This window comes from Schistocerca gregaria, chromosome 5 (genome assembly GCF_023897955.1).
Source record: "Schistocerca gregaria isolate iqSchGreg1 chromosome 5, iqSchGreg1.2, whole genome shotgun sequence".
In the NCBI taxonomy this organism is placed as follows: Eukaryota; Metazoa; Arthropoda; class Insecta; order Orthoptera; family Acrididae; genus Schistocerca; species Schistocerca gregaria.
The window spans coordinates 91,451,208-91,476,336 of record NC_064924.1 but is presented as its reverse complement, the minus strand read 5'-3'; the positions used below and the strand labels follow the sequence as shown (position 1 = coordinate 91,476,336).

At 36.7% G+C, this 25,129-nt stretch overlaps 1 protein-coding gene across 2 annotated transcripts in view; it reads right to left on the bottom strand.

The window, feature by feature from the left end:
- Positions 1 to 1,366: 1,366 nt before the first annotated feature.
- The window catches only part of LOC126272410 (serine/threonine-protein kinase Nek7-like), a 60,226-nt gene continuing 36,463 nt past the window's right edge, over positions 1,367 to 25,129 (bottom strand). Inside the window, exons 5-6 of one of the 2 annotated variants that reach the window (XM_049975243.1) lie at positions 14,197 to 14,387; positions 1,367 to 2,126 (exon numbers count right to left, since the gene is read on the bottom strand). In XM_049975243.1, the coding sequence (XP_049831200.1) occupies positions 14,205 to 14,387 (183 nt within the window). In that variant the 3' untranslated portion in view covers positions 1,367 to 2,126; positions 14,197 to 14,204. The remainder of the gene's footprint in view (positions 2,127 to 14,196; positions 14,388 to 25,129) is intronic. The other variant, XM_049975242.1, reaches the window with a different exon arrangement.

Here is a 25,129-nt window from a genome sequence, read left to right as displayed (position 1 = left end):
CAATTTTCTCTGCTCCTGGCAGCACTAGTAAAACTGTATTCACAGTTTTATTAATTGTATTTTAATACAACTGATTTTGACAAACTGATTTTTAATATAATAACTGCAGTCTTCAATAAATTTACATTGTTTTATCTTGTCACATTATGTACTTTTCAATGGCATCATCAATAAATACATGTAATAATTTAGTGTTGACATGAAGAAAGTTTACATATCATATTCTATAATCACCATGTTTAATTGAAACATCTCCAACATCTTGACTGTTCCATCCACACACATAGCCCATTTTAAGTCTACCACTTTCTGTCACAGGCATAGACAACATACTGCCTCAACTTGAACACATGAGAGCTCAAGTAGATGATTTTTGTGTAGGTACATTCATAATTACAATTGAGTAACCATCCAGTCAGCTAATATTTATTCTGCACTTGTCAGTATCAGAGTAATTTTCTAATGATGTAATGCATCTACATCTAAATGACTACTCTGCAATTCACACTTAAGTGCCTAACAGAGGGTTCTTCAAACTGCTTTCAGCCTATTTCTCTATTGTTCCATCCTCAAACACCAGATGGGAAAAATAACGAACACTTAAACATCTCCCTCTGTATGTACGATGGTTGCAATAAAATATTTTAGCATTCAGAGGGGAAATTTCGTGAAAAGCTCTTGTCACAATGAAAAATGCCTTTGTTTTAATGATTGCCACCGCAACTCACTTATCATATTCATGGCATATCCATTTCATATTACCACTTTACATTACAGCTGATTACAAATAATTTAATTCCAGTGATCCGATGAGATCAATAGATTTTTTGATAGAGTTAACTTTAAGTTGAGAAGATAGTTAGGTTTTACAGTGAAATAAGAGAGCAGTGACGTTACTTCATTAAAAAATTTTTTTTTATGTATGTTATGTTTTGGATGAACAATAGTTGTTATTATGTGAAAAGCATTAAGTAATTTTGTAATACAATAACTGCATTGTTCAATAAATTTACATTGTTTTATCTTGTCACACGATGTATTTGTCAATGTACATCATCAGTAAATACATGTAATAATGTAGTGTTGTCATGAGGAAAGTTTAGATGCCTTATTCTACAATCAACTTCAGATCAATGGTATAAGAATGGAGTATGGAGAACTGTGAACACACTAGAATATTATATTTCAGGAGTTCCATTTATCAGTACGATAAATTTAAAAATAATAGTTAATGTTATTAATGCTATAAGCTCTTTTTCTGTTATTGTTGTTAATTGTTAAGAATTTTCACAGTTCACAAAAATCATTATTTCAGAGAACATTTTGCTTAGTCAGCTTTTTCATTAGGAACATACTATGTGCAATCTCACTGACACAAAAATTAAGAGTATTATGCAAATTAATGAGCAGAAATGCCAGTTCACTTAAGGAAACATCAATAGTAGTCAAATTTAATTGTCTAGGAACTAATTGTGATATTTATTTTTCCAGTTCGTGACATACAAAAGGGTAAGTTTGTGAACAAGTTATAAGAGTTTCCATTTAATGTTAAAATACTTTTAAAAGAATATTACAATTCCATAACTGATGATATAACATGCAAATTCCATCAAGATACTGCATCACAAAATTTTCATGATATTTTATCACACATTATTCCAATAATAATTAAAATTGCATGCTTAAAAATAGTTTTGCTGACATTAAATGTCCTGTATAAAACTGAATTAAACAATCACAGAATTGTGTCACATCTTGCATGACATATTTAACAGAAAGAATTAATGGTATGCAAAAAGTACAAAACACAGAATATTACTCTTTAAATTTTCTACAAAGTAGAGAGATCGGGTTAAAATTGCATACACAGTCCACTATCTTTCATATGGTATTCTGATGAGAATACTAATCCAGTTTTTTAAAATTTGACTCTTCACTGCAGTACGAAACTTTCTAACTTCAGTCAATAATAAATGAGAATCTAGTTATCTTAAAAGAATACATTGTGACAGTTTTTTAATTTGTAAAACAATAATAATTAAAACAGCTCCACATTTAAATGTTCCTCTATTCTTTGGTACGGGAAGAATACTGGAAAACCAAGTACATCTCTTGTTTCTCAGTACCTGAAAGCAAGTGAAATTTTTAAAATGAAGAAATAATCACTAAATGTAAACACATGACATTACAAATTAAGAACTAGTAGTTTCTAAATTTTTACCAGAGATTAAATTTGATGTTCACATTTATGTGCTAAGTGTGTCTTTCACAGTTATCTAAGTAAAATGACCTGCAGGTACAGTCAGTGACAGAATTGAGTAGATTCCTTGTCTTATCATTACGCCAAACTGCACAGCTTTGCTGACTCTGATACAGCAGCATGAAGCACAAATAACACATTGTCTACAGGTGTGAAATCAAAAACTATCTGAGCTTTTCTGATAATGGAGGGGGGGAGGGGGTCTATATTAGTGCTGATTAATTTCTTACATATGTTTACTTGCTGTTAACATTTAAAAACTAACTATTTTTTATTAAGAAAGGTTTTACGAATTGATGGAATTCACAGTGAATGATGACTCTTCAAGCCCCTTCTGCTGTTTTTTAGTCCTTTATTGGAAACAATACAGGTTTTGCACCATTATAGGTGTATCCTCATTTGGTGCAATGATTAACTCTTAAACAATCAGGAAGATATGATATCTCATATTTCTGTTGAAACTCAAAAATGTTAATCTATTATAGACTGTTGTTAATAGTGAAACTGGCATTAAGCACCAGTAGATGAATGTCTAATTGGACACAGGGGGTGATAATACCATTAAGCAAATGAAAAAACAGCAACTGTTTATTATGCCAATGCTACTAACTGGTCATTGGTGGCGTTGCACTAGAAGTTCATATTTTCAAAAATTCAATGCGAGTTTCGTAACATAAATCATGCAAACTCAATATCACATTCTCAATCAAGCATGCCCATTAATAAAAAAGAGAACTCAGTCACATGCTGTAACCCAAAACTGGATATCAACTTCAGTCGCTGAGGCTAGAGAAAAACTAAGATGGTAGAAGTATGCTACATTAAATGACTTGAGCAATACAAAATAAAAATAACAACTCAAAATGTATCAGAAATACTTCATAGTCCTCTAAATCCTGTAAAACAAACATTTTGAAAGTGGCATTCAAAACTCAAACAATATTTACAAAACATCATGGTCACTAGTAAATAGAGAAATAGGTAAATCTAGGAAACATACAACTGAAAATCACTTCCTGGATGAATGGTAAAAATAGGAACTGATCACAATAAGGTATCAGTTATATTTGACAATTGTTTTACCTGTGTTGGTTCCAGTATAAACAATCAGCTTAAAAAATCGCAAATGCAAATTCAGAGGAACACCAGTGTCATAAAGTATAGTTTTGACACCAACAAGTGAAGAAGAAACAATTAAAATAGTGAGTAGCTTGATGAATTCTCATGCAGCAGTATACAGTACAATGGTCTTAGTCTGGACACTGAAGAAATGTATTCATAAAACTGCATCATTTAATCAGCAATTATCAACTTTGGTACAGAAGATGGTCTGTTTCCAGGCAAGTTGATAATTGCTTGAGTTCTGCCTATTTTTAAAAAAGGAAACAAGAAAACTTTCAACTCATATCTGTTCTTCCAGTAACATCCCAAATCTTTGAGAAAGCAAGACACATAAGAATCTGGAACTTCCTGGTAAGCACAAAAGTGATTTCTAAGGGGCAGTATGGGTTTGTCAATGAGTCATCCACCTTTAGGCTGCGTTCACACTGCCGGCCAGGCCAGGCTGGGATCACGCATACTGGGTCGGCTCGTGCCTAGCCAGCTCAGGCCGAAGTGTAGTGCATTCACATTGCGCACCGCACCGAGCCGGGACGGCGAAATGGGGGAAAATCCACTTCTCCGATTTTCATGTTTTAAAAATTCTTAGCGGTATATAAGACTTCGCCACATCATTTTATGAACTTATTTTCTCCTTAAAAGCGTTACTTATGTCGTGAAAAAAGAAAAAGTCTACTTTTCGTTTCGCATGATTTCTTAGTTTCGTAACGCTTCCCAACAGATTTTGAAGAAAGTTTGTGACTAAAAAATCTGATTTTTGTGCACGTGGTAGTGTAACATCTCAGCTTCGTATTAAATCATTTATCTTTCCATATTTCTTAACAGTCATTGTGAAATGATGCTATTTGTCAATGTTGTGCACTTGATTTACAAATCTTGTAGTGAAAAAGTTATGTAGCGGGTAGCTTACTGTTGGATCCGTTTTAGACCATACATTGTTGCGAATGAAATGTAGCTAAAAGTACCAAAAAGTTTTTGAAATGATAATGACACTGATATCTGTCTCTGACAAGTAATGCAAGCTATTCAGTGGCGTCAGTGCCGCGTCTGCAAGCCACGGAGTTCGCGTGGTTACGGCTTGGTTTAGTGTAGTCATATAATGCAGGACAGAAAAAAAAACTAATTACTAGTGATCAGTAGTGTAAAACTAATCACAAAAACAAACTGGAGATTTGTGATACTTTTACTGCAGAAACTGAAGCGCAATTCTGTAGTCTCGTTGTCTACTTTGACAGAAAAAATAATGGAGAGTTAATGAAACTAATGTAGATGGACACAGACGTGCGTTTCATTGTTGTTCATTGTCCTTTTTTCTTCATTGGCGGGCTGCGCTGCACTGTCAAGGTAATCCCCACTCTTTGGCTAAATGGCTGTTAGCTGCCAGAGGCCAACTAAATAAATTTAAAAAATCCCCACCCTTCAACAGCTGACAAGCAAGTCAGTAGAAAACGCAGCTGCAGTCAACAGTTGCTCGCCTTTAGCTAGTCTGTGCTGTCGTGTAGAACAATGTCTTCACTATTTTATTGGTATTGTTTTGACTCTTCAGTAACTCGTCGAGTTTTGAAGTACAGAAGAAGTAGGAGATTATGGATTGCTCTCATAAATAGCGACAGACATTTAGAAGAGATGGTTTTTTTTTTTACATGAAGAACTTAAAAACTATCCTGAAAAATTTTATTCATGTTACAGAATGAATCATAATACATTTCACTATGTGCTGCAGAACATTCAAGACAAAATTTCGAAACAGAACACAAATTTTCGCAGAAGTATAACAGCAGAAGAAAAATTGTGTATAACGATAAGGTAAGATTTGTCAGTACACACTTTTTAGTTTGCAGTAGAACTTTGTGCACCATTCACTACCTCCAATTAATTGGAGTCATGCTTTTGTATTTTAAACTTCACAAACGCTCACCTCTGAGGGGAAGAGAGTTTATGGGACTCCTGAGAATCATTAGGACATAATTAGCTTCGTCATTTTGGGTAATGTCTTGCTGTGCGTTCAACGAAGAATCGCAGAAATACTCCTTCAGAATTTTCCAACTTTTTTCTTCATGATGCAGCGCTTGGCAGTGGTGATGGTTCATCATGTGGAGCCACTGATGACCTCAAAGAATTCTTTTCATTACCTTGTAAGGTAAATTGATAGGCGAAGGGTTTTGAGATAATGCCCTTTGACTCAGTGGTTCTATTTCCACTGATAAGGAACTGCCACAGCACGACTTTACAATTCATTGTCATCTGCTAGGGACACATTTCCGTCCCTCAGTGACACTCATATCTGTCTCCAAGTAAATATGAACTATTCAGTGGCGGCAGTGCCGCGATCGCTGGAAAGCTATGGTTGTAAATGCGCGTAAATACGGTAGATTAAATAAAAGTAATTTCTCATGTATCATTATAATATACGTAATTTTTCCTCACTGATTGTGAAATGTGAGGTAACATCTTAAAATAAAAGACGTGTGCAGTCACAATTGTGACGAAAGCAGAAAGGAGACGTGTGATGCGTGTACTGCAGAAGCTGTAGTGCTGCTCCACACCCGCTCTCGCCCCTGCGGTCGGCTCGCGCCGGCAATATTAAACACTCGGGATGTCGCCATCTCGGCTCCGGGAGGCTCACGCCGTGTCGGCGCGGGCCGGCCGCCAGTGTGAACACCGCAATTCAAAACAATGTGTCTGATATCAAAGTGGGTGGCGGCCCGGCCAGGCTCGGTTCAGCACGGCCGGCAGTGTGAACGCAGCATTACAGTAGCATCCAACTTAATAGAAGACATCAATCAAGCAATAGAAAATATAGAACATACATGTGGCATCTATCTACACTTACAATAAGCATTTGACTGTGTTGATATGACCATATTGTTGAACAAACTGTGGAACTATGGCATTAGAGGCACAGCCCATAATCTGATTAACTTCTATTTGATAAATAGGAAGCAGTTTGTTTCTATTAGCACTAGAGAGCGGAGCATACAAATCAAACACCACTGACATTAATTTTGGTACTCCACAGGGGTCAATATTAGGACCACTTCTTTTAATTATTTATGTTTATGATATTCAGTCTATAACAAACCAGGCTACAGCTGTTTTCTATGCAGGTGATACCACATTAATATGCCATAGTCCTAGCTATTTGCAGCTTGAAGTGGAACACAATGTTGTAGCAGGCATAATTCTGCAGTATTTTAATGAAAACAAAAATTAAATACTCCCCCCCATGAACCATGGACCTTGTTGTCAGTGGGGAGGCTTGTGTGCCTCAACAATACAGATAGCCATACCATAGGTGCAACCACAATGGAGGGGTATCTGTTGAGAGGACAGACAAATGTGTGGTTTCTGAAGAGGGGCAGCAGCCTTTTCAGTAGTTGCAGAGGCAACAGTCTGGATGATTGACTGATCTGGCCTTGTAACACTAACCAAAACGGCCTTGCCGTTCTGGTACTGCGAACGGCTGAAAGCAAGGGGAAATTACAGCTGTAATTTTTCCCGAGGGCATACAGCTTTACTGTATGGTTGAATGATGATGGTGTCCTCTTGGGTAAAATATTCTGGAGGTAAAATAGTCCCCCATTCAGATCTCCAGGCGGGGACTACTCAGGAGGACGTCGTTATCAGGAGAAAGAAAACTGGTGTTCTACGGATGGGAGCGTGGAATGTCAGATCCCTTAATCGGGCAGGTAGGTTAGAAAATTTAAAAAGGGAAGTGGATAGGTTAAGATTAGATATAGTGGGAATTAGTGAAGTTCGGTGGCAGGAGGAACAAGACTTTTGGTCAGGTGAATACAGGGACATAAATACAAAATCAAATAGGGGTAATGCAGGAGTAGGTTTAATAATGAATAAAAAAAATAGGAGTGTGGGTAAGCTACTACAAACAGCATAGTGAACGCATTAACGTGGCCGAGATAGATACGAAGCCCACGTCTACTACAGTAGTACAAGTTTACATGCCAACTAGCTCTGCAGATGATGAAGAAATTGAAGAAATGTATGATGAGATAAAAGAAATTATTCAGGTAGTGAAGGGAGATGAAAATTTAATAGTCATGGGTGACTGGAATTCCATAATAGGAAAAGGGAGAGAAGGAAACATATTAGGTGAATATGGATTGGGGCTAAGAAATGAAAGAGGAAGCCCCCTGGTAGAGTTTTGCACAGAGCATAACATAATCATAGCTAACACTTGGTTCAAGAATCATGAAAGAAGGTTGTATACATTGAAGAATCCCGGAGATACTAGAAGGTATCAGATAGATTATATGATGGTAAGACAGAGATTCGGGAACCAGGTTTTAAATTGTAAGACATTTCCAGGGGCAGATGTGGTCTCTGACCACAATCTATTGGTTATGATCTGTAGATTAAAACTGAAGAAACTGCTAGAAGATGGGAATTTAAGGAGATGTTACCTGGATAAACTGAAAGAACCAGAGGTTGTACATAGTTTCAGGGAGAGCATAAGGAAACAATTGGCAGAAATGGGGGAAAGAAGTACAGTAGAAGAAGAATGGGTAGCTCTGAGGGATGAAGTAGTGAAGGCAGCAGAGGATCAAGTAGGTAAAAAGACGAGGGCTAGTAGAAATCCTTGGGTAGCAGAAGAAATACTGAATTTAATTGATGAAAGGAGAAAATATAAAAATGAAGTAAATGAAGCTGGCAAAAAGGAATACAAAGGTCTCAAAAATTACCGAACTATCAGTTTAATAAGTCACGGCTGCAAAATACTAACACGAATTCTTTACAGACGAATGGAAAAACTGGTAGAAGCCAACCTCGGGGAAGATCAGTTTGGATTCTGTAGAAATATTGGAACACGTGAGGCAATACTGACCTTACGACTTATCTCAGAAGGAAGATTAAGGAAAGGCAAACCTACATTTGTAGAATTTGTAGACTTTGAGAAAGCTTTTGACAATGTTGACTGGAATACTCTCTTTCAAATTCTAAAGGTGGCAGGGGTAAAATACAGGGAGTGAAAGGCTATTTACAATTTGTACAGAAACCAGATGGCAGTTATAAGAGTGAGAGGCATGAAAGGGAAGCAGTGGTTGGGAAGGGAGTGAGACAGGGTTGTAGCCGCTCCCTGGTGTTATTCAATTTGTATCTTGAGCAAGCAGTAAAGGAAACAAAAGAAACATTTGGAGTAGGTATTAAAATCCATGGAGAAGAAATAAACTTTGACAGAATTACAATGTCATCGGCGAACCTCAGAGACGGCAAAGGACTTGTAAGAGCAGTTGAACGGAATGGACAGTGTCTTGAAAGGAGGATATAAGATGAACATCAACAAAAGCAAAACGAGGATAATGAAATGTAGTCGAATTAAGTCGAGTGATGCCGAGGGAATTACATTAGGAAATGAAACATTTAAAGTAGTAAAGGAGTTTTGCTATTTGGGGAGCAAAATAGCGGATGATGGTCGAAGTAACGAAGATATAAAATGTAGAATGGCAATGGCAAGGAAAGTGTTTCCGAAGAAGAGGAATTCGTTAACATCGACTATAGATCTAAGTGCCAGGAAGTAGTTTCTGAAAGTATTTGTACGGAGTGTAGCCATGTATGAAAGTGAAACATGGACGATAAATAGTTTGGACAAGAAGAGAATAGAAGCTTTCGAAATGTGGTGCTACAGAAGAATGCTGAAGATTAGATGGGTAGATCACATAACTAATGATGAAGTATTGAATAGAATTGGGGAGAAGAGGAGTTTGTGGCAAAACTTGACAAAAAGAAGGGACCGATTAGTAGGAAATGTTCTGAGGCATCAAGGGATCACAAATTTAGCATTGGAGGGCAGCGTGGAGGGTAAAAATCGCAAAGGGAGTCCTAGAGATGAATACACTAAGCAGATTCAGAAGGATGTAGGTTGCAGTGAGTACTGGGAGATGAAGAAGCTTGCACAGGATAGGGTGGCATGGAGAGCTGCATCAAACCAGTCTCAGGGCTGAAGACCACAACAACAACATATTGAAGTTGATCCTGGGAGGCAAAAAACTCATGAAACCCAATTTTTAATGGGTGACAAATACATAAAAAAAAGAATACTCCACCTAGTTTCTTGGCTTGGCGCTTGATGCAGACTTAAATTGGTCTGTTCATGTAAATGATATTTGCAGAAAGCTATCTATTACCATATTTGCTCTAAGAAAACTGACACCTTTTTGTAACATTACCACTCTGAGGCAAATTATTTTGCACTATGGGATAGCAGTATGGGGATCCAGCAGTAAGGGTAATATGAAAAAATTACTTATCCTATAGAAGAAGGCACTTAGAATTATGGGAAGAAATGTGCCAGGGAATTCTGCAGAAATTTGCACCAAGAATTTAAAATACTACCTGTCCATAACCTGTGTGTACTTAAGATATTCACTATGACAGTAAACAGCAACAAAACACTTAATAAAGAAAAACATGACCACGACACTAGAGGTAGAGGGAGATGCCACAATATCTCTCATACAATCATACTTGATGAGAAAGGCCCTCACTATGCAGACATAAAACTACCAAACAGCTTCCACCTGAATATCTCCAAATTGTCCACCACAGAATTAAAAAAGAAATTAAAATTATGGTTTCTAAACAACCTTGTGTATTCAATAGGTGAGTTTCAAAATTCAGTACATATGTATGTACTGCATGCAGTGTATTGCAATAGCAAATTGTTTTTATATGTAGTCCATATATGTAATATTGTTCTCTTGAGTAAATTTGGAAAAATTTGTGTAGATAATAATACCAGGCAATAATATCTAACTCTAGCAAGTAAGGCTCTGACTTACCCAGAAGACTGGAACAAATAAATTTGTAATTAGTTGATGTCAGACAAAAAAATAAAATAAATAAATAAACATACTTTTTACACATATGCCGCCATAAAAGCATAAAATAAGTAAAAACATTCCTACAATACATGTTTGCTCCGGCAGATGTGGAACCAGTGCGTAAAGCATCTGTAGCAGAGCTCTGTAGGTTGAATATTGTAGGTTATTGTGTTCATAAACAAATGAAAACATGTTATTTAGTGTGGACTGTACTAATACAAATCAGTTATATCTTATCATAATAACATTAAAAACGAGTCTTTTTCCTAATTTTCACCTTCAAAATGGTCAGTGTGTACATTCAGTCCACAGTTGCATTGAAATAGTGTTACAAGAGGGACTACCATGAAAGTATGAAAATGTAGCAATAGGTGTAGACAGATAACAAAATCCAGTTAACAAATCATCATTAAGTCAATTCATTTGACAGAGCAGAAAAAGCAGGCATTAGCAAGTGTGTAATTCTGCATGTTTTTCACTTTTAGATCTACAGGGTACAGAAATCGAGGTAGGGACAAAACTTATCAGGAATAAGTTATCTTAAGACTTCTTTACTGATTGTTGATCTGCCTTTTAGTGACAGAAGAGGTAAAACTCTTCTCTCCAGCAAGATTAGAACCAAAAACTTATGCAGTCTTCACCTGGAAGGAAGAACACTTTACTACTAAGCTAGCCTACAACTGTAACACACATCACTCCCTTGTCACAGTGATGGCTAAGATATAGAATTCACAATGTATATGGTGAAGTAATCTGCAGTTTCTGTTGGAACAAGCTTTCTGAACTCAAAAATACAAATTTGCTACCTCTGTATCATCCCTTAAATTAGTATCATTCAAAATATTTCATCTAAATGACAAGAAATATTGACTTAATTTACTATGATATTTCTGATCTACTCCAGCAAGTAAACTGATGGTCACATAGTTGCTAAAAGCATTCTGCAATGTTGCCAATTTTCTATTATACCAGCAACAGTCAGAATATGTTTGCTCAGCCAATGAGTTTCTGGGAGGCTCATGCTTCAAAGACACAGCAGCACCAGCTGCCACTACATTGATTGGGAACAGAAATACCTAGTGAAGGCCAATGAGTTGTGTTTGCATTTATGTAACTACATTTTGGTCTAAAGCACAGTTGCGAATAATATCCAGATGCACCAACTGTGACTCAAACATCACAAATAAAAAACAGGATACATTATTTGGGCTGCTCTTCCCTTCAGTAGCTGTCATAGCTATTTTCATTTTTCTGCCGCGAGTGAACTGCAAATTAAAACGCTCATTCACCTGATGCGATTCACTTATTTATCACCACCAGATACTATTAACATTATGGGCAAATAACATTCATTTTAATATTATATACCTAAAACAGTTTTCCTTGTGACTGTGTTCACTGGCATCAATTCTAACACACAACAACATAAATGAAGAGACAACATAACATATCACGAACATCCACTAAGAAATTTCATGAACTCCAAATAGCTTATGTTTCAAATCAGAAAAGCAAACTGTGCAAGTAAATCTTTCACAGTGATCGAAAAATAGGACTCAAATGCCACAAAGAAAAATCAGAGAGATGAATAACTGCAGTGCAAGCTATTTTCCACCTTTTGGTAACATGAAGGGAGAAGTAGTTGCAATGAGAATGTGAAATAAGGAACAAAAAATGCCACAATTATGTCTTGAGTATGTCATTTGTGCTGGAAAGGCTAACATGATCATTCAGTACATAGCACTTTTCATCCAACCTTGTGTGGACTACTGTGGTAGTGTTCAGCAAATAGCAATATGGACTTAGGGCACTGTTGCAAATATGGCGTAGATAGTTGATTCATCTGCCTAGTGAGCAGAAGACACAGGTTCAAATCCCAGCTTTAATACAAATTTTCATTTGTTGCCAATGAACTCTTTCATTGACCAAATGCAGCAGAGACTGAAATTTATCCTTTCTGAACATGTTCTATGAAAGGTTTGGCCGCTAGAAATCACTCATAAATACTTGTATGTTAGTTATATCTTTACTACTGCAATTCTCACTATATTAAAAAAAAAATCACCTTTGAAAATGAGTGCTGTTAAGCAAAAAATATTTCGACCTATTGATATAACTGAATGCATGCATAGTGTCTTGTAAGTGTAAAATTACATGTTTGAATCTTGCTATTAGCAGCATCTCTTTATTTCATTTAAATTTTGTATTTATTAAGAAATAGAAATGTTAACACATTGTGAATGGATCTCGGGTTTACTCATGTTTCACGTGAAATCCACTGTGGGTGAATCCTAAGATAACGCCATCTTCTCATGTAGATTTTAACTACTTCATATTGTTAGGTTTTACACCAGTAGTCAATGTATCAAACTTGATTGCCTTTGTCTATTTTTGCTTTCAAGCAGTTAATATTTTTGTATTGAAGTTTCTCCTACTTTTAGAGATGACCCTATTTAGAAAACAGAAGGAAATGAACAAATCTTAAATATGTTGGGAGGGTTTTGTCCTGATTATTCAGGTGTTTCTCATGACAATGAAGATCCAGATGAATATGCAAGTGGATGTTATTTGTATGTTCTCAGGGTGACTCCAGTGACAGCGACATGATTGGACATGTAAAGGTGCATTAGATGTCTGTGTCTTCAACTGACTCTGACAATAACATGGAGGTGACTGTTCTTGTGTATGATTCTTTTGTCATAATGTTAATTAATTGACTATTACTGAATCATGTTTTTAAATAAAATATGATCTTTTGATTTTAAGTACGGATCAACTCATAAATGTGTGTGTTCCAGAATTAATTAAATTTTGGTACAAAAATGAGAAACATGAAACAGAAAATAAAGGCCTTTTTTCTTGTAGATATTTAACAGTATTATTAATATACAGAATCTTTTTTGCTTGACAGTAAGGCATTTCACTTATCTGAATCAAATTTTAATTTACTTTCATGGAACCATTAATTAAAAATTACTTTATTTAAAATTACGATTTAATATTCATGATGATGTAAATAAAATAGAAAGAAACTTCCACATGGGAAAAATATATTAAAAACAAAGATTCCAAGACTTACCAAGCAGGAAAGCGCCGGTAGATAGGCACAATAAATAAAACGCACAAACACACACACAGAATTTCGAGCTTTCTCAACCGGCGGCTGTTTCGTCAGGAAAGAGGGAAGGAAAAGGAAAGATGAAAGGATGTGGGTTTTAAGGGAGAGGGTAAGGAGTCATTCCAATTCCGGGAGCGGAAAGACTTACCTTAGGAGGAAAAAAGGATGGTATATACTTGCGCGTGCACACACACACACACACACACACACACACACACACACACACACACACACACACACACACACACATCCATCCATACATACACAGACACAAGCAGACATATTTAAAGGCAAAGGTAAGGTAAGTCTTTCCGCTCCCGGGATTGGAATGACTCCTTACCCTCTCCCTTAAAACCCACATCCTTTCATCTTTCCTTTTCCTTCCCTCTTTCCTGACGAAGCAGCCGCCGGTTGCAAAAGCTCGAAATTCTGTGTGTGTGTTTGTGCATTTTATTTATTGTGCCTATCTACCGGTGCTTTCCCGCTTGGTAAGTCTTGGAATCTTTGTTTTTAATATATGATTTAATATTCAATTTGATAATCAGTTACTCTAATGAGCTGGTAATGTATTGTACTTAACAGTGCTCAGAAATATTATATTCTTCAAAAGCATCTTTTTTCATTTTCTGAGAGCTATGTCATACTCTTTTAGGAAATTGATGTTCGGATGCCAACCTTTAAATCCCATAAATAGGAAGGAAACTGAAGAGGGGCAGTCCTTACAGTCCCATAGTGAGTGGAAATTTTTGTTTATTTGCAGTATGAAAACCTGCCCCTTAAGTCTAAGGTAGTTCATAAGATGTACACTGTACTGAAATGCTAACAACAACAATAATAATAATATGAATCACAGCTTGTACCTTACCAGTCACTGGTCAGAAGATGAAGGTCTTGAACATTGCCAGGAAGCTAAATTCTGTTGGTCTGGTGAATATCCACTTGCAGCTGCCTGCAGCTGAGAATGCATATGTTCAGCTATATTTTTAACATGTTGTATATCTGGTCGTTCATCAGGATCAGGTCTGATACAAACAGCCACAAGTTCCCGCAGCTGATAATGAAACACCAAAACTCACACTGTGTATGGGCAATTCATATAAAACAATGCACATCTTACTATGATATAGTCTGTAATTACACAAATACTCACACCACATTCTTTATCAGTATTTTCAATTTATTTTGAAAAGCATTTCAACATTTTTTGTAAATGGTACGGTTCCATATTTAACAAATTCCAAAGAGCAACATTAGGCCATGGAAAATGTGCAGATACTGACAATATCATGATTTAGAAACTACAAAGAATGTAAAAAACAGATGAGGTAGTTTTTTCAAAAGAAAGATTGGGTCATCTATGATCACAGGATAAAAAAAAGTGTGGATGGTTAAAATTAAGAAAAAAGAACAAGAAAATAATGAAAAAAAGGGAAAATTGACAAATTTGGATAATAGTGACCAAAGGGTGATTAATCAATATTACTTTGCTTAAAATCTCTCTCCCCACTCATATTAAACTATAAAATTAATTCAAATATGTTATTCACAACTGAAATTAAAATCATAATGACAGATAAAATTTTTTCCTTCTTTTAAGAACACACACTGTGTTAACTCTACATGAGAAGTTACAACTCAAATCTTGACTTTGTCTAGCAAGGAACTACTCTCCTTTCTAAAGCATTGCTTTACCAAATGAAGCACACCAGAACACCTTATTACGAGTTCTGTTGATTCCAATAGCAATAGAATTGCTACGATATGGCAGACTGATGAAAATACTTCTATCAACGAATGGTGCAACATAATACACAAAATTGCACGATAAAGCTACAAACATGCACACTCATTTATGCTAAAAATTCATTTATTGGGTAAAATAATTTTTTCAACGGGCATTCTTTCAATTTGTTTTTATAGTTTGGAATTTCAAGAGCATGTTTTATATGTCTTTAGATAGAGCTTTGGATACTTTCACACATGAGTAATGCAGTCCATTCTGCTAAAGGATGAAGTTTGTCTGGTTACTATGTAAGTGCTGTTTTGGCCTCACATTGTGGCCATGATATCCCCTACTAGTTTTGAAAAAAGAGTGATTTTTATTGATGAAACTCAGAAGGTAGAAGATATATTTAATTTGTTAGCAATGTACCTGTCCAAGAATATAGGGCCCCACTTCCTGTATTTATTATCCATTACATTTTATATTTATATCCTCTTGTTCTGTCTAAGTCACTTGAATTTGCATATAATTAGTGCCAAGATATAGATTTTACCATCATTTAACATCTTTGGTATCTGTAGATGTCACTATGCATGTGTTCTTTAAGTTAACTGTTAGTAGGCCTGTGTTATTCTCCATACAATGAGTCATGACTAAAGTTATTTGATAATTATGTGTCATACGTGTACTGCCAAACCATGTCCCAATAGGTCATGGGCTCAGGTTACACAAGCAGCAAAAATAAAGTTTTTCCACGAGAGAAAACTGAAATTTGTAAGTTAAAAGTGTGGAAATTAACAAGTTTGTTCACACAATGAATGTGGCACAAATGATTGCTGCACATTTCGTTCAACTAGAAATGCTGTTGTGCAATAATTATGAAACATGGACAGTACAAGACAAATCACTACTCATCGAAAACAATATTTGGGAATATGTATCTGGAGGCATACCATAACTCACAGTGTCTGGTGAATGTGAAGTGCTTGCTGCTGCAGAAGCTGCATACAAAGCATGGCTAGTGGCACGTTGACAAGCAAAAGCAGACTTTATTTATCCATCATCAATCCCAGCAAGCTGAAGCAGGTACAGAACTGCACTACATCATGTATGGCTTAAACTCTAGTCAATCCACACATCCAAAAGACCTGCTCACAGAGCAGTACTGCTAAAACACCTCATGCTTCACAAATTTCAACCTACTGCTAATGTGACACAATGAATTCTTCGATGCTGTGGATAAGTTACAAGCAATGGATATTGACATATATGATGATCTGATGTCAATAATACTGCTCTACAGTCTTCCAGATAGCTATGACAGTTTTAGGTGTGCTATCAAATCCTGTGACAATCTACCAGCTGTAGAGGTAGTAACGGTAAAAATCTTGGGGGAAAAAATGCAAGCGTTCAGAAAGACAGTGAAATTGCAAGTGCCACAATGTTTGTTAAACCATGTAAGTATTTCATGAACAAGCCAAAACATACTGCGAGTGACAGAGACAAAGTGGAATGAAAATCAGAACAAAACCAAAAAAGAGAAAAATAAGCATAAAAATGCAGTTTTTGTAAGAAGCACGAGTATGTTTTCAAGAAGAAGCTAATTGTGCAAGCTGCAAGCAATGTTGAACAATCTCCTTACTGTTTCTTTATGAATGAGCCTGCTCTGAAGTTTTGTGACTATTCTTTGGTGCATATGCAGTGGTCGCATATCACATATGTGCAATGATTGAAAAACATTCACAAATGACAGAAACGTGAGATAATTTAGTGATTTCGGACAACAGTGCTACACAAGTAACAGTATAGGTTACAGCCTGAACCAATCTCATTTCATTGGTAAAGGTTTTGGACAACAATCATACAGTGACATTTTAGGAAGCTCATGCAGTTATACAGGATAATAATGGTAAAATCCACATGACTGCAAACAGGTTTGCTAACCTCTCTTATTTACAAGTAAATGGTCTAGAAGCATTAATCGTTATCAAGCCAGAAGTTACACTATATGATCAAAAGTATCTGTACACCCCCAAAAACTCACATTTTTCATATTTCGTGCATTGTGCTGTCACCTCCTGCCAGGTAACCCATATACTGACCTCAGTAGTCATTAGACATCATGAGAGAGCAGAATGGGGTGCTCTGTGGAACTCACAGACTTTGAACATGGTCAGGTGATTGGGTGAAAACTGTACAGGCTGAACTCATCTGTTGACTGACAGAGGCCGCTAACAGTTGAAGAGAGTCGCAATGTGTAATAGGCAAACATCTATCCAGACCATCACAGCAATTCCAATCTGCATCAGGTTCCACCACCAGTACTATGATAGTTAAGTGGGCAGTGAGAAAACTTGGATTTCATGAGCGGCTGCTCATAAGCCACACATCATGCCTGTAATTGGCAAACAATTCCTTGCTTGGTGTAAGGAGCGTAAATATTGGACGACTGAACAGTGGAGAAACACTGTGTGGAGTGATGAATCATGGCACACAACGTGGTGATGTGACAGCAGGGTGTGGGTATGGTGAACGCCCGGTGAACGTCATCTACCAGTTTGCGTAGTGCCAACAGTAAAATTCGGAGCCAGTGGTGTTAAGGTGTGGTCATGTTTTTCATGGAGGAGCTTGCACCCCTTGTTGTTTTGCATGATACTATCACAGCACAGGCCTACATTGATGTTTTAAGCATCATCTTGCTTCCCATTGTTGAAGATCAATTCGCGGATGGTGATTGCATCTTTCAACACGATCAAACATCTGTTCATAAAGCACGGCCTCTGGAAGAGTGGTTACATGACAATAATATCTCTCTAATTGACTGGACTGACCAGAGTCCTGACCTGAATCCTATAGAACACCTTTGGGATGTTTTGGAACGTCAACTTCATGCCAGGCCTCACTGACTGACATCGATAGCTCTCCTCAGTGCAGCACTCTACGAAGAATGGGCTGCCATTCCCCAAGAAACCTTCCAGCACCTGACTGAATGTATGTTTGAGAGAGTAGAAGCTGTCATAAAGGCTAAGGGTGGGCCAATGCCATACTGAATTCCAGAATTACCGAACTTTTAAGTCATTTTCAGCCAGGTGATCACATAGTGTACGAAAAGTAGCATGTAAATCTGGCACACTCAATTAGGCCTCTGGAACTTGTGAAATATCACCAAAGTGGTCAAAAAAGAAAATGTGACACATCTGCAATTCAGTGATGTTGATATCTCTGCATGAACTATGTGTCTTAAAGAAAGAGACACATCCACTCTCTTTACTAAGTGAGAAGGGAACTCACATTAACCTCTACAGTTAATCCACTCTGATGTCTGTGGGCCAATGAAAGAGACATCTCAAGGTGGCGCAAAAATTTTTGTGATCTTTATGGATGACCACATCAAATGGCATCAAGGCTATTTTCTTCAACATTTGCTGAATTCAAAAACCTGTCTGACAATTAGACTGGACATAAAACCAAATCCTTTCAGTCAGAAAAGGTAAAGCATACTGCAACAGAAGAATGGACTCCATCTTCAGAATGACAAGAATACAGCAACTTCTAACAGTTCCATACACACGGCAACAGACTGGTGTTACTGCACAATGTAACTGTTCACTGGTCAACATGGCTCATTGTGTGCAGCATCATTTTCCGCCGAAACCATTGACATCTAATTACATCTGAAATTGTTGCTTAACTAAAGAACTGTCTGATGGAACTCCATATGAGAAGTGGTTGAAGAGAAAACTTGTCCTGTTTCACCTTGTACATTTGGTCAAAAGGTTGTCATCCTGCATAAATCATGAAACAAACGAAAGTTTGATCGTAAGGGAGAAGAAGGGATTTTTGTAGGCTATTCTGACTGTCTGAAAGCCTACTGCGTGTGTGTATCATGAGATCACAGGATTCACATGTCAAGATTATGAGTATCATGAGATAATGAGTATCATGATATCATAGGATTCACATTTCAGGATTATGGGAATTTTGAGCCCAATAGAACTAGTATGAACTTCTGCGAAGATGGACTAGATCATCAGGAAAGAGGAGGCATTATCATGAATTCCACTCGAGGAGATTTCAATGGTGATGCAAACACGGAATCAGAGCCATTGTCTGACAATGAGATCATTGAAGATGAGGGACTTCCAATCACTAAAGACCAAGAATTCAATACGGACAATGACTTACCATGTGGCAAGACAATTTTCAAGTGCCACACCTCCCCAAAAGTTTGTGCCAGGTATAGATTCATCAGATGTTTCAATTAATGATGCTAATTTAGTTTCAGATTCAACAGCAATCAATCTTAGTTGTGTGGTTCAGATCATCAAGAGTGGTTTGAGACTACATATGATGAAATCAGGTCACTGGTAAAAAAAAAAACTGGGGCATAGCAGACAGGCCAACAAATGAAAGGGTAACTGACTGTAGAGCTGTTTTGAGAAATAAATACACAAGTGATGGACCTTTGCTGAGGAAAAAAGAATGACGATTCAACCAGCAGTCTGAAGTTAACTTTGTGGAAACATTCTCTACAGCTGCAATACTTGGCTTTGTTAGTCAAATTTGACCTTTGTATTTCACAGCTGGATATCACCATTTCATTTCTCACTGATGAAACTGTCACACACATATTCACAGAACAGCAGTACTTACTTGTTGAATTCTTATGAAAGATCAAAGATGTGGAGAGTGACAATCATATAGTCAAGAAGGCAAGTGAGATGCCCCAAACATTTAAATCTAGCGATAAAGTGTGTAAAGCCATTTATGGACAGCACCAAACTGGTTGATAGTGGTATGCCAAGTTGAATGCAACCCTAACATCAATTGGACTGCAACCTACAGATTCAAAGCCATGCATCTTTGTAGACACTGTAGTAAAATGTCCAGTCTTCCTACTTTTTTATGTAGATAACATTATAATTGCTTTAGTGGAACCAGAAATGATAGGACAAATCAAGAATCAGTTATAAGCGAGATTTAATGTCAGGCACCTTGGTGCCGTTAAGGTACTATCTGGGAGTCTAACTAAATCAATCTGTTGACAAAATTACATTATGTCAAAGTGGCTGTATCATGTAAGTTTTACACCAATTCAATATGAGTGACTGCAAGCCAGTAAGTATCCACTGGCAATAGAGAACATGTAGGATGCGACAGCTATGAATACAGGAGATGGCACTCACTATCACTTCAGAGAACTGTTTGGAGCATTGATGTACATCACTACTGATACCTGACCTGACATACGCTATGCAGTCAACAAGTTAAGCCAGTACAATGACAGCCATGACTTCATTCACTGGCAAGCAATTAACCGAATCCTTAGATACCTCAAAGGAACCAAACACAAGAAACTGACCTACATCAAGAATAAGGAAGGAACTATTGGTTTTCTAGATCCTGGTTGGGGAAGTTCTGATGCTGATTCAAACTCGTATACTGGCTATAGCTTCACCTTGTCCAGGTCAGTAATCTCATGGTGTTCAAGCAAGCAGAAAGCAGTTGATCTTTCATCAACAGAAGCTGAATACATGAGCATCAACAATGCACCAAAGGAAGTGACTCAATCATCAAGATTCATGAAGGACCTAGATTTAGAAAAATTGTTACACAACACCCTGTTCAATGACGATCAGCCAGCTGGAAAGTTAGCATGTAGCACAGTTCTTCACTCAAAGTTTAAGCATGCCCATATAAAATAACACTCCATACATCACACTCTACAAAAGTATTGGCTGAAACTGGAATATCAGCCAACAGAAGGTATGACAGCAGATGTACTGATGAAAGCTCTTTCCTGCACCAAAGCACAAGAAATGTGTTGTACAACTTTGACTTCAATCCTAGAACCACAAACTTAAGGCTCAAGTCTTAATTTTTAACTGTCTGTAAAAAACTGGAGGGCCATGTTGAGATTCAAATTCTGCTGCCATGTAATATCTTTGGTGTTTATAGAGTTTAACAGGTAGTAGTTCTATGTTATTCTCCACGCAGCGAATATGGATAAAATTGTTTGGTAATTATGTGTTGTGTCTATTGTGAAACAACATCCCAACAATTAGTTTTTTGACGTTCAGAGAGAATCCACTGCAGCTAAACCACTGGAGGATACACAGCACAAGTTTTTGCCTGCTGTTTTATCCACTGAGAGGGACGTATCATCTGCAAAGAGGCTCAAGTTGCTCACTGTAGTGAAACAGAGCGGGATGTCACCATAAATATAAGAAACAATAAGAGCCTCTGTACCAAGCTGTGTGGTACTTAACTCTTAGCTGTGTCCCACTTGGATGAAGCTATAATTCTATTACTGACAGTAATGATTACCACCTGCTTCCTATTCTTCGATAAAACTTAAACCACATAAACCATTACTCTGCTTGACCCACAGAATCCCATTTTATTTGGGAGAATTTCATGGTTGGTCCATGGATATGTCATATAGGATTCTGAATGGTGCCAGTTTGTTGTCAACAGATTGCAGAATTTGATCTGTGAAGGAGAAAATAACATTATCTATTGATAGTTCTTGCTATAAACCAAACGAACATTCAAAATGTTGCAGCTTTCAGGTGATGCATATTCTCAAACAACAAGTTGCAAACATTTTTGGTGAAATAATGCTATATCATATAACCATTACAGAAATTAATGATGCCACTGACTCATTAAAAAATAAACCTTACTTTGGATTTGACAATATCTTAAGCAAGAACTATCTGGAATACTGACCCACAGCCTTAACTCATCAATGCACCTAGGTATGCTTGCAGAGACCATGAAAGGTGTCACAGTAAAACTCTTCCGAAAAAGGTGATGCCTCAAATATGAATAACTATAGAACAGTTTGACTTCTTCTTGTGTTTTCAAAAGTATTTGATAAGTTGTTGTATGCTAAGATTGTCAAACAATTTTAACATTTGAATATTTTAAAGAAATGACAATTTGGATTTCAAAAGAAAATACTGACTGATAAGTCAATATTCACATTTGTGTAAGACATCTTAGGGTCCCTAAACAAAAACAGATTACCAGAGGGTATCTTCTGTGATATGAGTAAAGACACCAAATTTGTTTTGTTTGCAGCTGATACAAACATTGCAATAAATAGCAAATGAAGTGTAGTCTTAGAAAGATCAGTTAAATGAAATTTTCCTGGACCTTAACAAATGGTTCCTTGCCAATTCTTTGTCACTAAATCTTGACAAAACACACTACACGCAATTCAGAACTTTTAAAAGATTTTGCACAAGAATATGCCTAAAACAGATAGAACAAGTGGACAGTATTAAATTCTTGTGCTTACACCTTGATAATAAATTCAATTGGGGTACACCACAGGGTTGCTGCAGCACCTAAACAAATCTCTGTTTGCAATGGGAATGTTGTCATACATAGTGGATATAAAAATGAAAAAACTGACATACCATGCTTACTTTCATTCCATAATGTCATATGGGATTATTTTATAGGGATAATTCATCGAGCCAAGCGAAAGTATTTCAGGTACAAAAATGTCTAATTAGAATTATTTGTGGTCTGAACACAATACCATCCTGCACGGGCCTGTATAGAGAACTAGGGACAATAACTACCATTTCACAATATATTTATTTCTTAATGAAATTTGTTATTAAAATGTATCCCTTATTCAAACTAGTTTGTGAAATCAGTACTATAAATAAGAATAATCTTCAAAAGATGTAAAGTAACTTACTTTGGTCCAAAAAGATTTCCATTAATCAGGAACACACATTTTCAATAACTTGCCGGCAGCCATAAAAAGTTTAACTAGCAGCTAAAGTTCCGTTTAAGAGTAGCCTTAGGGTTTATTGGTGGTCAACACCTTTTAGCCCAGTGATGAATTTCTTAGTAAAATCAACTGGTGTGTGTGTGTGTGTGTGTGTGTGTGTGTGTGTGTGTGTGTGTGTGTGTGTGTGTGTGTAATTGTACGTTAGCATATTTGTTTTATATTGTAAATATTTATCGTGTGTTTTGTTCTTCTGACATTTGCTACATCCCAGACAATCTCATCATTATGGATCAATTGGAAAAAAAACACATTTAATCTAATACAATCTTATCATTGTGAGGATAACCAATTACTACACTATGTGATCAAAAGTATCCAGACACCCCCCAAAACATACGTTTTTCATATTAGCTGCCTTGTGCTGCCACCTACTGCCAGGTACTCCATATCAGTGACCTCAGTAGTCATTAGACATTGTGAGAGAGCAGAATGGGGCACTCTGCGGAACTCACGGACTTCAAATCTGGTCAGGTGGTTGTGTGTCACTTGGGTTGTGTGTCTGTAAATGAGATTACCACACTCCTAAACATCCCTAGGTACACTGTTTCCAATGTGATAGAGAAGTGGAAATATGAAGGGACACGTACAGCACAAAACTGTACAGGCCGACCTCATCTGTTGACTGACAGAGACCACCGACAGTTGAAGAGGGTTGTAACGTGTAAAAGGCAGACATCTATCCAGAGGCCCATTACATCACCTACTGAAATCCTGTCTTATTAGCAGGAAGAAGGACATAATTTTGGAAGCAGTTGATTGCAAATCGATATTACATGTTCTGGCAGACTGGGACATTATTCATCTCAGAGTCTTGCAGGTTTCTGTCCTGGATCCTTTATTGTTTTTTATTTATGCCAATGATCTACCTGCAGCTGTGAACAGTGTTGAGTGCAGATTTACCTTGTTTGCAGACGACACCAGCATTATAGTTGAAAATCTGTCAAGCACCAAAAACATTTTATCAAAAATTTTTAACTGGTTTATTCTTAACTCTCTTTCTGCCAATTTATGCAAGCAAATTTTTGCAGTTTAGATCAAGTGACAAAAACTTAGAGAAGTACGCAATGGCACTCAGTAACAAGCAGTTACAGAGGGCTGATAGCACCAAGTTCATGGGCATTCACTTAGCCTTCAAACTAAACTGGGAAAATCACACACACCAACCTGTGAAAGGAGTCAAGTCAGCAGCTTTTGCATTAAGAATGCTCTCTTGTATTGGAGACCAAAGTCATGTAGGTAAGCTAATTTTGCTTATTTGCAATCTATCATGTATTATGGAATTATCTTCTGAAGAAATTCTCCTCTTGCTCAAAAAATCTTCATTGCCCAAAAGAGAGTGATATGTAGCATAATCCAAAGACCATTCTGACGTAAATTATTTATCCAGCTAGGAATACATATCATGGCTTCTGAATTTATTTTTTCCTTCTCTTTGTGTTCAACTCAGCAGTCATCACTAAGCATTAGAATCACATTCATATTCTTCATATTCATATTCATATTCATTCATATTCTTTATTCACCATTGACCACGTGAGGTGGAATAGGCAATTTACATGGATATAATATAACACTTTCCTTGAATAATATCTTAAAGCTAAATGAACATTGCAAATAGTACCCATAGATGCTAACATACACCATAACATAAGACAAACACATTCAGTGACATCACATAATGAAATACTTAAAAATTAATGTCAATTGATTTTATATTCATAAATTCTGTTATATTGTAAAAAGGATTGATTAGTAACCATTTTAGTAGCTTTCTCCTGAAGCTACTTATGTGAGCCGACCAAGAAGAAAATGGAAGTTTATTAAATATTTTTATACTATTGATTAGATGGGCATTTCCTGTTCTTGTCAGCCTGTGCCTAAGTATGTCTAATTTTGTTTTGCCTCTGGTATTATGGTGGTGTATGTTTTCTCTCATTTCGAAATCTGCTATATTGTTTTTTGCATACAATGCTGAGGTGTTCACTACCAATTAAAAATCTTTTCTAGGTACAGAGAGACCCTAAGTACATTGGTGCAAAAATTTTTAACCTTCATCCCACTGAACTTAGAAACATAAGAAATAGTGCATCCCTGTTCAAAACAAATCTATGGCAACTTCTCTGAATAACTCATTCGACTCCGTAGAGGAATTTGTGAAAGAGACCTAACCTAGAATAAAATATAGTGAAACTGTTTCACGTTTGTCAAATGTCAATACATGTAGTTCATGTAGATTAGCTTATTTCATTCAGTCACT